The sequence below is a fragment of the Phalangium opilio genome, unplaced genomic scaffold, assembly GCF_054372755.1.
Source record: "Phalangium opilio isolate 3A_F unplaced genomic scaffold, DU_Popi_V2 ptg000042l_1, whole genome shotgun sequence".
Lineage (NCBI taxonomy): Eukaryota > Metazoa > Arthropoda > Arachnida > Opiliones > Phalangiidae > Phalangium > Phalangium opilio.
Window position 1 is genome coordinate 7,126,534 of NW_028324166.1, and position 15,388 is coordinate 7,141,921.

Consider the following 15,388-nt stretch of genomic DNA (forward strand, 5'->3'; position numbering starts at 1 on the left):
ATGCAGGAGAAACTATTTCTACGGAACCAAAATAATAAAGGCTAAAACTGTCGAACCCTTCCTAGAAAAAGCAGGGAAGGTTAATCCCTAACAGGACGAAGAAACTGGGGGGGGGGGGGTCTATGGTTTGGTATTTAAAATTCGCCCACCTTCGAGAACGGATACACAAGGTAAAAGTTCTATATACACGAGAATAGCCTATTCAAAAAAAAATCTTCCCCCATTCAATAGAAGGACAGTGTAGAGAAAGATAATATGACGGTAAAATTTGGGGAGCATGGGGTTATACAAGGGCGTGGCCGAATGATTGACAGGAAGTCCTAGAAGTTAGAACTCGCACTGGGTTGAGATAAGGTTTATATCAAAAGCCAACTCATACATAGTGGTGCCATCTTCATAAAACCTGAAAAGGTGGCTTCGGATTTCAAATTTCGCATTTAATTTAAATCTATTTAAGTCACCAAAGCAAATCATTCGCTACAAAGCCTCGGTACGGACCGCTGACAATTGGAATTTTGCAATTCGAGTGTTTAGAACTGGAGATTTCAGTTCAGGGAGTTCTCTATTTTAAATTAAAATTAACGAATAGTAATTATACTTAAAAATTTCTAAAAACTATATCAATCGCTACAATAGACATTAAATTTATTTTTAAAACAAACCGCAATGTTCTATCTTATTTAGTTATCTTGTATTTAGTTCAAGTAAAATTTGCCTTTATTTCTTCAAAACGCTAGACTTCCCCCTTAAAATAAAAAGAAAGGCTTATTCTCCTATCAGTCTTGAAGAACCAAGGGGCAGTATTTACTAACGGGCTCGTGACGGAATATATGTATGGAATTTTAAAAATACAATGAAAACATAACAAATATTTCGGAAGATTTGCCCTTAGATGTAGAGATATTTAAAGGGATATTAGCGTTTAATTTCAACTACTATACTGCGTTTAATGATGCAATAAATACTCAATCCGCCGTTTGTCGGTATCTACTTCTGGAGAAAAGTGTAGGGTGACCCTTTGTCCAATATTTTGAACATTTCCCAATAATTTCGATTATTTTATTTTAGGGCTAACCCTTGCTTTTCTTTAGCATCGGACCCCTTTAAATATTGGTACAACTTTAGGGGGGTATTTGTTTAAAGGGAATAAAGTAAAGAAAATGTTTATTTGGCCAAAGATTTCTTAGGGAAAATTGAGCATTCCAAAAAATATGACAAAAGATTTTCATTCAAAAGTCATTTTATTATAAATCTATACATACTTTGGTAGTATGTTTTAAAATATTTCCTTCAAATATAAGGGACAAGAGTTCATTCATAAAATGTATTTTTAATACAATTTTACAGTATAAATCATATTTAACGCCTAAAGTTTGGTATTTTGTTATTTAGCTTAAATGTACACGATTACGTTTTGAAATCCACTTGTATTATACGAACGAGCCTCGAGATCTTAATGTATGGAATTATACTATCAATAAAACGGTTTATTGGAAAACGTTGAAAGGATTAGCTAGTCCTCCAAAAAACCGCCCAGCACCAAGCTTATTAAACAAATTGATTAAGCTAATTTATCTTAATGTTATTCATTTTGAAATGAATTCATTCATTTTGGATCACTTTTGCGAATCTCCTTTTTGAGTATGTTACGTGTTTATTACTTTTAAGATTTTCAGGACTTTAAAAATATAGTACGCTAATTATAGTGAAGCCTTATCGGCGTTTCTTTTGAATTATGGAATTTCTAATTGATTTTAATAGGAAACCAATTTAACTTGGTATACGGATAACCCGGATTTCACTCCGTGTTTCCAAAATACAATCTTAATTTTGGATGCCACACGCACTATTGTGGCTGTTTCTCCCATTGGAAGTGTCGCTGACCTCGAAGTTAGAACGAAGAAACCTTCGTTGTTCCCATCTAATCATTTCCAAAAGCGTATATCGGTTATTCAATTTTACAATTTTATTATTATAAAATGAACAGGAAAGATTAACTAACTTGGAAATAGTTTTTCATGATGATGCATCTCAGTGTTAAAAGTTTTGGTTAGAGTTGTGAGAAACATGGCAGTAAAAATTTTGAATAATCTTGAATTTGAATCTAGCGTTGATCGTTGCGAAGAAGTTTAAAAACATTTGTTTGCGAAGTTCGGAGTTTGAAGGACGACCGTCAAGTAGCCATCAATTTTCAAAATCACCGTTGAAATCCGTTTTCTGAATTTTAAGACTCCAGTTGAGGTCATTAAGGAATCAAAAGCTGAAACGAAATTACTAAAGTTGTGGATCACGTCTGTGCTACTTGAAATGTCATAACACGTGTTATTAAACAAAGTTTCGGAGATTTTTCTTAAAGGTGTGATTGTATCAGTAATCGTCTTGAGGGTGAGAGAGACCAAATTGTCCTTTATACAGTGATACCATAAGGTCATAAGATATGTTCCATGTTGTCAATGGTTATTGAGAGCTTGTCTTGAAGTGACGAAGGTGCACGGTGAAACGTCATAGATTCTCGTAAAGCGACACCTGATGAGGCGTTGTCAAAGGCTTAGTAGAGACAAAATAGGAAGATGGACTGCAAAACCGCGTGTAGTCAATTCTCACGTCGTTCTCATACTAGCTCTCAGTAAGTCTTTCGCATTACGAATTATAGGTAGCGTCATGCTTATGGAACATATCTTATAAAATTATAGTAATACTAATTATTAGTAACAACATCAATGAAGATTCAGCAAAAGCGAAAGTGGGGAAATACTAGGTTCAAAAAAGGGTCCATGCCAAAACACGATGCGATTACACTGTTGGGGTTCAATCGGAGGCTCCGGTTCAATTATTTGCTTGGTTGAAACTGGCCAATAAGAAATCCGATGTGATTTTGCTTGAAAATTAAGAAAATACGGACTAATAAAATGCAGGGTTTTTCAAGTATTTAATAACCCAAACAGTTAGGGGTTTTTGTAATAGTTTTGAGCTTATTTTATTATTCTAAAGCGAATAGATTTAATTTATTTGAATCCTTCATGCTCCCTTTAGAAGCTTTCGAAAGTCGAGATTTCACGACAAAACAATCTGATAATTATTGCGAAAACAACGCCTCAGACAACGCTTATACTGAATGAAGCTAACAAGGTCTTGGTCTTATCGATACAATCAGAAAATATTACGGATGACACGTTGTAAAAGGGATCTATACGATAAAACTTCACTAAGTAGACTTACATTTTTGACGATCAGCAACACTTCCAATGGACGAAAGAACCACAATACTGCGTGTGGCAACCAAAATAAGATTGTGCTTTGGAAAGACGGAGTGAAATCCCGGTTATTCGTCTACCAACTTAAATTGGTGTCCTATTTAAATAATTGCAATCTTCATAAGTCAATAAAATTTAAATATTCGAATTTATTTCACTATAACATATCTTAAAAATTATAAACGCCAACTTACCAGAATTGGAGATTAACAAAAGTGATCCAAACTCAATGAGTCCATTTCAAATCGTATAACATTAAGATAATTTAACTAAAGCAATTTTATAGTTTAATAAACAAGTCGCTGAGTGTCAATCGAACGACTAGCTAATCTTTTCTACTCCTTCCAATAAACCATTTTATTGATAGTATAATCCCCCACATTAAGATCTTGAAGCTAGTTCGTAACACAAGTGCATTTCAAAACGCATTCGTCTACATTTCAGCGCAATAACAAAATGTCAAACTTCAGGCGTTAATACCGTTTTTATACTGAGAAGAAAATACATCTTATCAATAAACTCTTGGCCTTAATATGGAAAGATTGTATAAACAAGTTGGGAAAACCAAAATAATACCTCTCCGAGTCGGGGAAAAGACTAGTATACGACTCAATAAAGAAATACTAGAGCAACATTTTTTCGCTTTGTTTTGTCTAACGAGGCTTAAGTCAATGAATAGTTTTCTCTACATTGTCAAAATATATAATCATCCGCTAATCCTAGGTTTCAAATCATTACTTTCAAAGAATATATAAGTTCTATGTTAAATTTTATTCTCTGATGCATATCACTAACCTGATAACGATTAGCCCTTTCACTGATCTAATTGCTACCATGATGCTTTTTTCTATTATAATATCTAAATATGATTATTTAAACGTGTATTTAACTTTCGGCTCACTCTGAACCGTTAACGTCCCTTCATTACAGACACGATAATCAAAACCCAAAGTTTACTCCACCTCAGGTCTCAATTATTTACTCTTTGGTTCACTAAGCCTATTGCGGATCAAACTTGATTTACCCGACAGAATCCAGGCCTTAGATTTCTTCGTGAAATAACTAAACCAAGGATTATTCTATATACAGATGTATTATAGCTTAAGTAATATATAAACAGAAATTTCAAATAATAATATTAAAAAACATCGTTGGAATATCAAAATGAAACAGAGCTTTAAAGCTACAAAAGTACTAAATGCATCGTAATTACGGAAAAGATTTCCACATATTCACTTTATATTATGGAAAAAGTGAATATTAAGGTTCTGTAGGATTTCTTAACACATCAAAACAAAGCGAACTGCTAACTCGGCGCACTAGTGTGACAACGGACAGACACACACAGACAAAAAATGGACTGCTTTTTAACTCTTTCCGTATTAATTTTGAATTGAGAAAAGAGATTATCTTAAATATTAAAATAAATATAATTAATATTTAATATTTTCTTCGTTAGTTGTTCGCCTTATTGAGCGTTACATCGTTTTAAAAAAGAATAATTAAACAACCTTGAGAGACTTGACTAATATTGACCTTTGAATTGAAGGATATGACTGTTGTTTCGCCTTACCCAAATAGGTAGTATATAAAGGATTCGAATCGCAGCTGTAGATAAGAACATCGCAATTGCGTGAACCTTGGAGGAAGACCCCTCCATTGGAAGGCTAGACGTTTCTCGTAACCCTAGCCGATCGCCGCCTATGTCTTAACCTTAAGGATGATGGTGGTGTTAGAAGCCAGGTGTACAGACTGGTGTCCATGTGGGATGGACAAAAACAAAGACTAGAAGATGGTGGTGTTAGAAGCCAGGTGTACAGACTGGTGTCCATGTGGGATGGACAAAAACAAAGACCAGAAGATGGTGGTGTTAGAAGCCAGGTGTACAGACTGGTGTCCATGTGGGATGGACAAAAACCAATACCAGAAGATGGTGGTGTTAGAAGCCAGGTGTACAGACTGGTGTCCATGTGGAATGGACATAGACGAGAAGGTGGTGGTGTTTAGAAGCCAGTAAGTACAGACTGGTGTCCATGTTGAATGGGCGAAAGACTAGAAGATGATAGTGTTTAGAAGCCAGTAAGTTCAGACTGGTGTCCATGTGGGGTGGACAAATGAACAGAGTTGTTAGACAGGCAATGGAGTAATAGCCTGTAAGTGGAATACAATTTCCGGGACTGTAAATACGGTCTGGAAATTGAATACACGTTTGCTCCGATTTGGAAACTGCGAACGCGGTCACGTGGGTGTAACAACGGACAGACAGACAGACAGACAGACACGTCGAAATTAGAACCTCTCCGTGACATACGTCACACGGAGAGGTAAAAACTGCGAACGCGGTCACGTGGGTGTAACAACGGACAGACAGACAGACAGACAGACACGTCGAAATTAGAACCTCTCCGTGACATACGTCACACGGAGAGGTAAAAACTGCGAACGCGGTCACGTGGGTGTAACAACGGACAGACAGACAGACAGACACGTCGAAATTAGAACCTCTCCGTGACATACGTCACACGGAGAGGTAACAAGTCGGGAAAACCAAAATATTACCTCTCCGTGTCGAGAAGATTATATAACCTTAAGTATCCAATGAAAACGTCGACCTTTTGCCCTCATCCTTTCCCGCGCTTTGCGCTTCCGCATTTCATCCTTACTCTCAACATTATCTTCCTCCATTTTACATATAAAAATCAAATACAAAAAGAAGTGGCAAAAACCTGCTGGCTCTTTACAACCACTTAATTTGACTTAATATCCAATTTCCAACAACAATAATATACCGGTAGTTTAATTGACAACCTACTAGCATCGAAATTCTCATAAGGAATGGCTCTCGCGGATAAAAAACGGCAATTTTCAACTAGGTGGGCGTTATCTCATAAGATTTGAAAAATATCATTTGTCTTTTTTACCAATGCCTAACCGTTTGGATTTTTTAAAGCAGTCTTAGCACCAAAAAATATTTTTGAATGAGGATAAAAAAGGTCTGTCCTCTCGTAATTTTTTAAGGTTTTATCATGATTACTCTATACAACAGTAACAAGGAGTATAAACGCATTAGTGGAAGCAGTATTTTTTTCCCAAAACAATCTCGCTTATGTTTATGCAATGAATGAAATATATCACAATGCACGGGCCTTGATAGATATAGGAGGCAATGAAGGAAATATATCGCATGCACGGGCCTTGGTAGATATAGGAGGCAATGATAATCTCTCTCTTTGCACGAGAGGTTTATCTTTAATATTTAAATAAATATAATTATTTTTAATTATTTTAATCTTCAATAATTATCATTAATAATAGTTAAATCGTTTAAAATAAAGTTATACTTATTATCTTCTCAAACTTTGCTAATATTGACGTTTAAAGTGAAGGGTCCCGCTTTCTTCAAATTTTGGGGTATATATACGATTCGTTTCCATTATAATAGTAAGGAAAAACCGCAAATGCGAAAACCTTTGGTAGCGATCCTACCTTAGGGAGGCTAGACGTTTCTCGTAACCCTAGCTGATCGCCGCGTATATCCTAAAACCAAACGATGATAATGGAGTAGAAGCCAATGATACAGATTGGTGTCTATGTGGAATAGACGGAAGACCAGTGGATGGTGGTGTTAGAAGGCAGTGTAAGTGCAGACGGGTGTCTATGTGGGATTGACAAAGAACAGAAGATGGTGGTGATTAGAAGCCAGTATGTACAGACTGGTGTCCACGTGGAATGGACGAAGACCAGAAGATGGTGGTGATTAGCAGCCAGTAAGAACAGACTAGTGTCCGTGTGGTATGGACAAAGACCAGAAGATTGGTGGTGTGAGAACTCAAGTAGAGGAGCCATTTCCGTGACTGTGAAAGCAGTTCGGAAATGGCGAACACGTTTGCTCCGATACGCAAACTGCGAACGCGGTCACGTGGGTGTAACAACGGACAGACAGACAGACACACAGACAGACAGACAGACAGACAGACACACAGACACGGCCGTTACAGAACCTCTCCTGGACTACGTCACACGGAGAGGTAAAAACTTCTAATGATATGCAATCGCCGATAACGGAAAATGTAGAGCGTAGTCCTTAAGCTCCACCGTTTTCAAAGCATAGGCCCAAAATCTATTTACTTTTTGGAATACACAGGACTTTAGTACTGAGACCTGCTTTAACACATGTGGTCCAAATGAAAAACAAAAAATGATGTACGTTCGCTCTATTTTTATTAATACGTGTACATGAAACTAGCGTTAAAGCACAATTTTGATAGCGTTAAACTGATAGATTATTGGATGTCTAAAATCTAATCAAAGAAGTATTAATTGTAAAATTAATTGCCCCACAAAATACAAACACTGAACAGATGTTGCACTCTTACAGGGTTGCCACCAAATTTATAGATTGAAATTCCAGTTTACCCCTGACTATTTTCTACGATTTTCCCTGACTTTTAAGGCCCAATTTTTATAGTCCAAAATATAAGGTGTGATATAAGTAACAAATTTAGTTTAAATCGCATTTTATGAATATTAGATGCGATTTCGGCGTCTGGTCAAACGTGATCCTGCTAAACGGCGTTTAAAACATCACCCAGCTTAATGGTTGAACCACAGATATTTTAGCAACTTAAACTCTTTGATCCATTTTTAAATTCCCTGACTTTTCCATGTTTTCCGTGACCTGTGGCTACCCTGTCTTATTTGCATAGTTTGGATATTCGAAGAAAATATTATTTTATGTTATTATCCCTTTGAACAACTGTTTTTCGAAATATTATCTTATCTTAATCAGAAGTGAGATGAGACCAGAAGTACTGAGCTAACCAAATTCTTCACTCGGCGAAAGTGAATATTCTTGATAACACACGAACGGTTGGCCCTCTAGTGGCGGTTTCAGAATTTCCCCTCCAAAACGTGAGACGCTCGTGGCGGTAGACGGCCGAACTAGATTCAAGGAGCCGCGTCCGCGTTCCGCGGCTTTAGGTTGAGGGGAAGGGGGTAGGAAATGTTTTTGGAACTCGACCAATTTTTCTCTCTCTAGTTTTAGCGCGTGGGAAGCGGCATAAAATCCTCAAATTTGTTCACTAGTGCCAGGATCTACTATCAATGCTAGAGCCCTTCACTTCTAGTCTCATCTCACTTCTGTCTTAATGAAAGTCTACTTGACGCCCCTTGTTTTTATTGAAACCCAGACGGTCCCAGATTCGATCCTGGACTATGACACCGGATGAAACAAACACTTCTTTGTAGAGTTTGCACGTTCTCTCCCCACATGTTAAAGGAGAGCGGTGATATCCGCTTTCTCCTTTCATTCAAAAACTGACCGAGGTTAACGTAAATAGTTAGTATAGGGCGCTGTCGGTTAGCTGTGGCATAGAGCAGTCTGGGAAATAAGGATATTTTTTAAATTAGTCCGTGGGACCAGTGACCCCCCTAGTGTCCTAAGTGATTTACTGGTCTCCGTACTGGTCCCAGTCTTTGTTCTCTTATAGATTTGCAATTAATAAACTGGTCCCGAGGACCAGTAACCCCCACTTTTTGAATTTAAAAACTAGTCCAAGCATTTAATAAGCTGGTTTTGGACCAGAGGAAGTAAGCTATTTCCCAGACTGGCATAGACGCTCTACGCATTTTAAAGGGGCCCGCCTGTACTTAAGCCACATGTACTCTTAGAGTAGACATCCCTTCATAGACAAAGCTTAGGTTATTATTATTACAAATAATTGTTTGGCCATTTCATTCTCTCTTAACAAATTTTAATCTTAATCTTTTCATTTGCTTTAAAATATATAAACGATTGCAAAGTGTCTGAATAACGTTAATAAAACTTCTATATCATCCTTCCAATATCATCTGAAGGACAAATAATTCATCGTTAAAATTAACGTTTTCAAAATATATGATAAACGGGTTGAAAGCTAACACTCTAAAAATTTTGTTATCGATCTGGAACACTTGCAGTTCCCAAGGTCTCATCAATGTCCTTTACTACAGTCACACTCATCTGCATGTGTACCCTCCTCTATGAGAGAGTACGCTCTAAAATGTTTAGTTTGACAAAAACGAAGTTCGCCTTAAAGTCGCTAGGTGTAATATTAGTTTTATTGATTTCAAATGAATAATTTTCATTTTAATGTTACATTTTATGTTTAAAATTCTCAAAAAACACCAGTATTTTTACTGTTCGATTAAAAATGTATACTGTATATCATTATATTTTATTAAATTATTAAGAGCATTAGCCTCCAACAGAGGGAACCACAAAAACCAGTCTTGTAAAGTGTTAGCGACACGTCTCAACCTAAAATTTCAACTATGAAAAAGCTTATTATACTCATTTGGAAAACCCACTAGACTAATACTACTTTAAAGGCTTGAACTTCTTTTCACCACATTTAATATAAATTTCGGAAATTCGCAAAATAACTATTTTGTCTTAAAATTTTAAATATCGTTCTCAAATAAATATTTAAAATTAAAAACACTTTATTTTTCAATAACAATCTGAATTTATTTTTTCAAAAGGCGCTAAATTGTGCTCGAAATTGATGTAAAACATCATTTCTAGAGATATGAGATTACGCCTTAATTTGTAACAAGATGGGAAACCAAATTTGACCTCTTCGAGTCGAGAGGAATAGCATCTTCCCACTCCCTATTGCTTTTTGTTGATAATTAAAAAATTACAATAACAAATAATGAAAGCGTTATAAAATGGAAAATCTACCACTAATGAAGAAACATTGGGGTGAATATTTATCCAGATTGTGCATAATGCAACGTATTCAGTACTCGTTTTGTGTGACCTTTAAAGTTGGGAAAATAAACGAGTTTTAAAAAATACTGCAAGAAAATTAGTAGCGTAAGTTCATAAGATATGTTCCGTAAGTTTGTTACTGGTTGCTGAGAGTTGGTCATGAAGCGACTTAAGTGAAACGTCATAAATTCTGGTAAAGCGACGTCTGGTGAGGCACGTCTCTCAAAGGCTCAGTACAGACGAAATAGAAAGATGGACTGCAAAAACCACGTGTAATCAATTTTTGCGTCGTTCTCGAACTAGATAGAGCTGTCTCTAGCGGTAAGAAGTATGGGTATAGTGTAATACTTATGGAACATATCTTACGAACTTATGTTGGCAGTAATAACAAAGCCATTATTACAAACGTTTCTAGTAGCAGCTAGAGATCCATTTGATTAAAACTTCAGAAATGAAAACGGCTGTGGCAATTCCTAAACCGTACAAAAATAGCAAGAATGTCCCGTATGTTTCGTTGATTGTCAAGGCTGAAAGGCTTTTCATTGGCTTTTTCCAAACAACTCTCGAAATGTAGAAGTCGTTTTTGAAAAACAGGTAATCCGTGAATTTTGTCTCGGTGGCCATGTATGTTCTAAAACAATGAAATTAACAAAATGCTCATCAAGTAGATAAGGGATCAATAAATCCTTACCCAAGACTCATTTGCTCCATAAACTCTGGGCAGCGTTTCAACTCTTTACTGCCAGGAAAGACAAAAAGTAGAGTTTTGATTCGCTTTGTGTTGAAGTAAAAGACTAAATTTCTCAACTCAGGGTCGCCTTCCAGAAGAATTGACATAATATTGTCTAGGTAAAACTGTGGTATAAAGATTGCAGATTTTCCCAAAAATACGTCCCGATAATTTTCAACGTCTAAGAAGCCTTCCAGACTCACATATTCAACTCTCGAAGCGAGGGACAATTCCGGTTGAGTTACCATTATAGACTTTTCCTATAGTAACACCGCGATTATCACATATGGCTATTATAACCAAGAACAAGTTGGGAAACCAAAATAAACCTCTCCGAGTCGAGACGCAATTAAGAGGTTTTCTTAAATAGTTAAATAAGTATAATTGATGTTAATTATTTTAATTGTCATTAATTTACCTTATTTTTTTTTTTTTTTTTGCTAAGCTTGGTCTAGGAAGGGATGTCCACACTAAGTCAACTCGCGACTTATTTACAGGTGGGCCCCTTTACAATGCATAGTTAAATCGTTTTAACAAACTTCATTACAAAAATAATTTTAAACATAGATATTGTTGACGTTTGAATTCTGCCTCTTTAACAACTTTTTCAAATTTAAGGCGATTGATTCACAATAAATGGTAAGAAAACCCGCAATTGTGTGAACCTTTGGTCGAAGCCCTGCCATTGGGAGACTAGACGGTCCTCGTAACCCTAGCCGGTCGCCGCGTACTGCTCAATAATCCTAACACGTTTGCTTCGAGTTGCCAACTGCGAACGAGGTGACAGACACAGGTACGTCCAGTGTAATACCTCTCCGTGACGTCATCGTCACTCGGAGAGGTTGAAACTTAGCTTACCCATTCTTCGAAATAGGTGGCGGAGTTATCCGTAAGGCTAAATCTAATTTTTCCATTGGTGTATTTGCTGAAACTTTCTAGACTGTCGATCAAGACGTGTCCGGTTGAGTACAGTTCCGTTTTCAAGGCGGATCCCATGAATATTGATATAATTAAAATGGCATTCAACCACGAACCGATGATGATCCTCCATGAAATGCATTTCGGAACCCGAAGAAAGGCTAAAACATAATTTGAAGTTCGTCTTTTAAATTTAGGCAAGATCCATATGGGGTAAGAAGAAAGGTTAGAAATCGAAATGGGCTCAAAGTTTGAGGAAATACGACAAAAGTCGGAAGCCTATAGATGGCGACCTCCCCGTGTCCGCCGATGGTGACTGTTACACTAGCACCCCCACAACCCATCCGTCACCAAAGGTTAGTACTTACGCTCGAAGAAAAAGACGCAAACGAAATCCCATGAGAAATTGAAATAATTTCCAACTTTTTGACGAATAGACGTTTTCTTTTGACGTCTTAGCTGACCCGTGTTCGTAACAAACTCGGAAATCTTTGCCAAGAGCGGTAGAACGGAGATACACAAAAGAAGCAGATATAACACCTGAAAAAGACAATTATCTTTCGCGAAGTCTATAGGGAGTATTCGCCTCTCTTTCGATTCTTACCTCACTATCAAGGGTCAAGAAAGACATGGAATAATTTTCAACTTCAGCAGGTGGCCCAGTAATTAACAACAGCTCTGAAGTCAAGAATACTGGTGAGTAGCACCAAAAATTGTCTTTCGCAATGTCCGAAAGCTCCACGGGAAATATAATGCCTGACATATTCTTTAGAGAAACAATAAAATGTCTCTTACTCGTGCTCGAACAGGGTCAATTGGGTGTTTTATTTTCTTCAAATTTGTACCTCAATTCGTGCGACCGAGGTCCCTTTTGCAGTCAGTTCACTATAAGGAATAGCTACGTGCTCTAATCTGAGTATTCGATAATTAAACAGATATTTTATATGTATTATCAGAAGCTCGTAACATTAAAAGTGTATTCAGAACTATGTTCCTAACTTTAATAGTCAATTAGAACCTCTTACCAAATGTGGATGAGAGGGAAAGTATGAAAATGGCCATAGAGCCTGTGTTTAAAAACGCCGACATCTAAGTCTCGCCAATAACTATTTAGTTTACTAGTGACTGATGGACTTGCAAACTGGCGACTGAAAGTAGTTCAGACATTTAGGCTCCTTGGTTTAACCTTCAGGGTTGACGCGATTACAAAACAAAATGGAGGCGATTGTAACGTCACATAGCTTTAAAATAATGTTTCTCAGGGCTGAGTTTTCACTTCCAACAACGTCCACAGATTTTTTCGAACATGCTTCATGTAGGTTTAATTGAGTTAAATTACCGAGATTTGATTTAAACGTATCTAGTTTTACGTGCTCTACTATTGCTTTGATAACCTTACTTAAATCCATATTGTACCTTCAAATACCTTTTAAAACATTACCAGGTACTCTGTCCTGACTACAAACACAAATCGAGGAAGTTCTAGCATACACAATAGTAGACGAAGGTAACCGCATAACCGCGAATTAACACAAGATTTATTTTAAGGGAGTGAACAGGCCCAGTATAGCTACGCCAATAAAACGGTCAACTACGGCGAAACTCTGATGACTCGCGACTTTTGGCCATTTTCATACTTTTCCTCTCATGCACTTTTGCTCTTACTTAATGTTAAACAGTTTGAGATAAAACTCGTCCATTAATTTGAACAATTGTACCAATGACTCTTGGTATTCAAGTTCCTAACAAATAATTTTACAAGCTTTATATCCTGATTGCTGACTTTCAATTATTTTATATTACCTGGCATACTACAATTGGAATAGTCACCAGCTTCGTTGACCTGAAAGATAAATAATTATTGATTTTATAAAACTTCAGAAATAAACTACACTATCTAAATAATTTGATAAATGATATGAGTAACTTTCATTACTTGTATTTGAAGAAGAGATCTTCGCTGTTATAGACTTTGGTGAAATTCACACCAAACATATTCCCGCAATCCATAGTTTGTCCGGTGTCAAAGAAAGATTTTATGACGATTTCTTTTAAGGGATATGATTTTCGTTTCACAGGAAATCCATCAGGAAAATATTTTTAGTTCACTTAGTTTAACGATCGTACTGAAGTCCAGATGAAAGATATTTTTCTTGACGTAAAACAATTATCTTACACTATACATTTCATTTGAAATTTTAGCTTTCGTGTTAACTTTAAATGATTTTTTGTGTACAGTCTGGAAGAAAAAGTGCTTTGATTTCGAAGGAACTTTTGTGTACAACGTATTTGACGCATTTCGATTATTTACCCATGCATGTAAATGGAAATCCAAATGTGAGTGTCATGTTTCTTAAAAATGTGTTGTAAATGATAAATTCCGTTTTTAGAAGGGAACGTATATTATTGATTTCTTATATTTTTTAATGTGTTTGCGTATTTTTATATTTGTGCCAAGTTATCACGCAAGCTGAAGTATTAGGCTTAACAAGTTGGAAACACCAAAGTATTACCTCTCAGAGTCATGACTAGAACTACCTACAAACGTATGCAATTATTGCACTTTACTGATTGCAAGAAATATCAGATTCAAAAAATATTTTCAATGGAGAGCTCAAATTTCTTTTATAATTCTGTTAATTTATTTTCCCAAAGAACTATTAACAATCTTTTTTTACTTAAGAATAATAAAAAATCTGTCAGCAACACTTTACAGTCAGTGAGAGGGTATTTATGCGTTTATGACATGAAATTTTCACACTCGCGTGGAAATGTAATTAAAATTCATTAAACTTGGGAAATATATGGATTTATGGTTTTTATTTCTACAAAAAAATTGCTGATAGAATAGTTTGTCGTCATCTTTATGACAGTTTTGACTCGTACGACAAAAATACAGTTGCAGTTTCCGTTTGCAAATCTTGAGAATAAAATGCAAATCGAAATTGAATTTCGTTGCCCATAATTGTTTTTTCAAATCTAAAATATTATCTTTGGTTTTAAAAATGAAACCATAAAGATAGATGTATTACAAGCTAAATTACAATTAAAAACTTTTCAAGCGAGTCAAGTAAGTTAAAGATATTGTATTTTCCTCTAAAAGTTCAAAGATTTGATTGTAATAATTGCTTGGAAACGTTCAAAAAAACCTGACCTATATTTTTTCGTCTGTAGGCTTATTATGAAGTAAATATTATGATAAATCTACCAATCGTTCCTTCTTCATGGTTGAATTGTGTTTTGTTAATCCAGTCGTTGAATGGTAAATATTACCTTTTCAAAATATTATATTTTAAACCTTGTACGTCCAACATTCTAATCATGATTTATGTTTTATTTCAAAATCCGATTGTTCAGGCGACACAAAAAAAGTAATCATGGATTTCCAATAACTCCATTTAAGGTACGACTTTTCTGGGTCTCGTACATAATCCCCCTGGACATAATCCCCCCGGACAAAATCCCCCTATTTTGGATTTGCCAAGACTTTTTCCCCCCGATTTTAGACGTGTTTGTACAAAATCCCCCCAGAGAAAACGTCCAGGACAAAATCCCCCAAAAGGAAAACTGTTCAACAAAATCCTACCGAAAGGATCATTTTATTGAAAATCCCCCAGATAATAGGCATTTAGAAGTAAAGGTAAACGGAAGCCCAAATCCAAAGATTATCTTTAATAATGCAAAAGTATAATTCACAAGAGTAAAAGGTATTGCAAACAATGTTCCTAAACC

General features: G+C 36.0%; 2 protein-coding genes and 1 long non-coding RNA gene across 3 annotated transcripts; all 3 read right to left on the reverse strand.

Annotated features, from left to right (window-relative positions):
- Positions 1-1,222: 1,222 nt before the first annotated feature.
- Positions 1,223-3,758, reverse strand: LOC149678777 (uncharacterized). The gene is made up of 4 exons (XR_016366150.1): positions 3,449-3,758; positions 3,220-3,351; positions 2,003-2,260; positions 1,223-1,921 (listed from the first exon to the last, which is right to left on the reverse strand). It is a non-coding gene; the product is annotated as an uncharacterized LOC149678777 (long non-coding RNA).
- Positions 3,759-9,645: 5,887 nt separating this feature from the next.
- LOC149678778 (uncharacterized) lies at positions 9,646-10,993 on the reverse strand. The gene is made up of 3 exons (XM_089837203.1): positions 10,700-10,993; positions 10,416-10,639; positions 9,646-10,057 (listed from the first exon to the last, which is right to left on the reverse strand). Exons 1-2 carry the CDS (start codon positions 10,984-10,986, stop codon positions 10,420-10,422), a joined length of 507 nt encoding a protein of 168 aa, XP_089693329.1. The 5' UTR covers positions 10,987-10,993; the 3' UTR covers positions 9,646-10,057; positions 10,416-10,419.
- Positions 10,994-11,450: 457 nt separating this feature from the next.
- On the reverse strand, positions 11,451-12,674 carry LOC149678779 (uncharacterized). Its single transcript, XM_089835931.1, has 5 exons — positions 12,502-12,674; positions 12,261-12,422; positions 12,025-12,196; positions 11,597-11,817; positions 11,451-11,507 (listed from the first exon to the last, which is right to left on the reverse strand). Exons 2-5 carry the CDS (start codon positions 12,417-12,419, stop codon positions 11,451-11,453), a joined length of 609 nt encoding a protein of 202 aa, XP_089692057.1. The 5' UTR covers positions 12,420-12,422; positions 12,502-12,674.
- Positions 12,675-15,388: the final 2,714 nt, after the last annotated feature.

Excerpts from the sequence above, each read along its gene's own strand:
- LOC149678778 (XM_089837203.1), bottom strand. The coding sequence starts at position 10,986 with ATGGTAACTCAACCGGAATTGTCCCTCGCTTCGAGAGTTGAATATGTG. Across the intron at positions 10,640-10,699 it reads ATGGAGCAAATGAGTCTTGG|AACATACATGGCCACCGAGA; the intron begins GTAAGGATTTAT and ends TCATTGTTTTAG.
- LOC149678779 (XM_089835931.1), bottom strand. The coding sequence starts at position 12,419 with ATGTCAGGCATTATATTTCCCGTGGAGCTTTCGGACATTGCGAAAGAC. Across the intron at positions 11,818-12,024 it reads TTGCGTCTTTTTCTTCGAGC|CCTTTCTTCGGGTTCCGAAA; the intron begins GTAAGTACTAAC and ends ATTATGTTTTAG. Across the intron at positions 11,508-11,596 it reads CCACCTATTTCGAAGAATGG|TTGGCAACTCGAAGCAAACG; the intron begins GTAAGCTAAGTT and ends CCTCGTTCGCAG.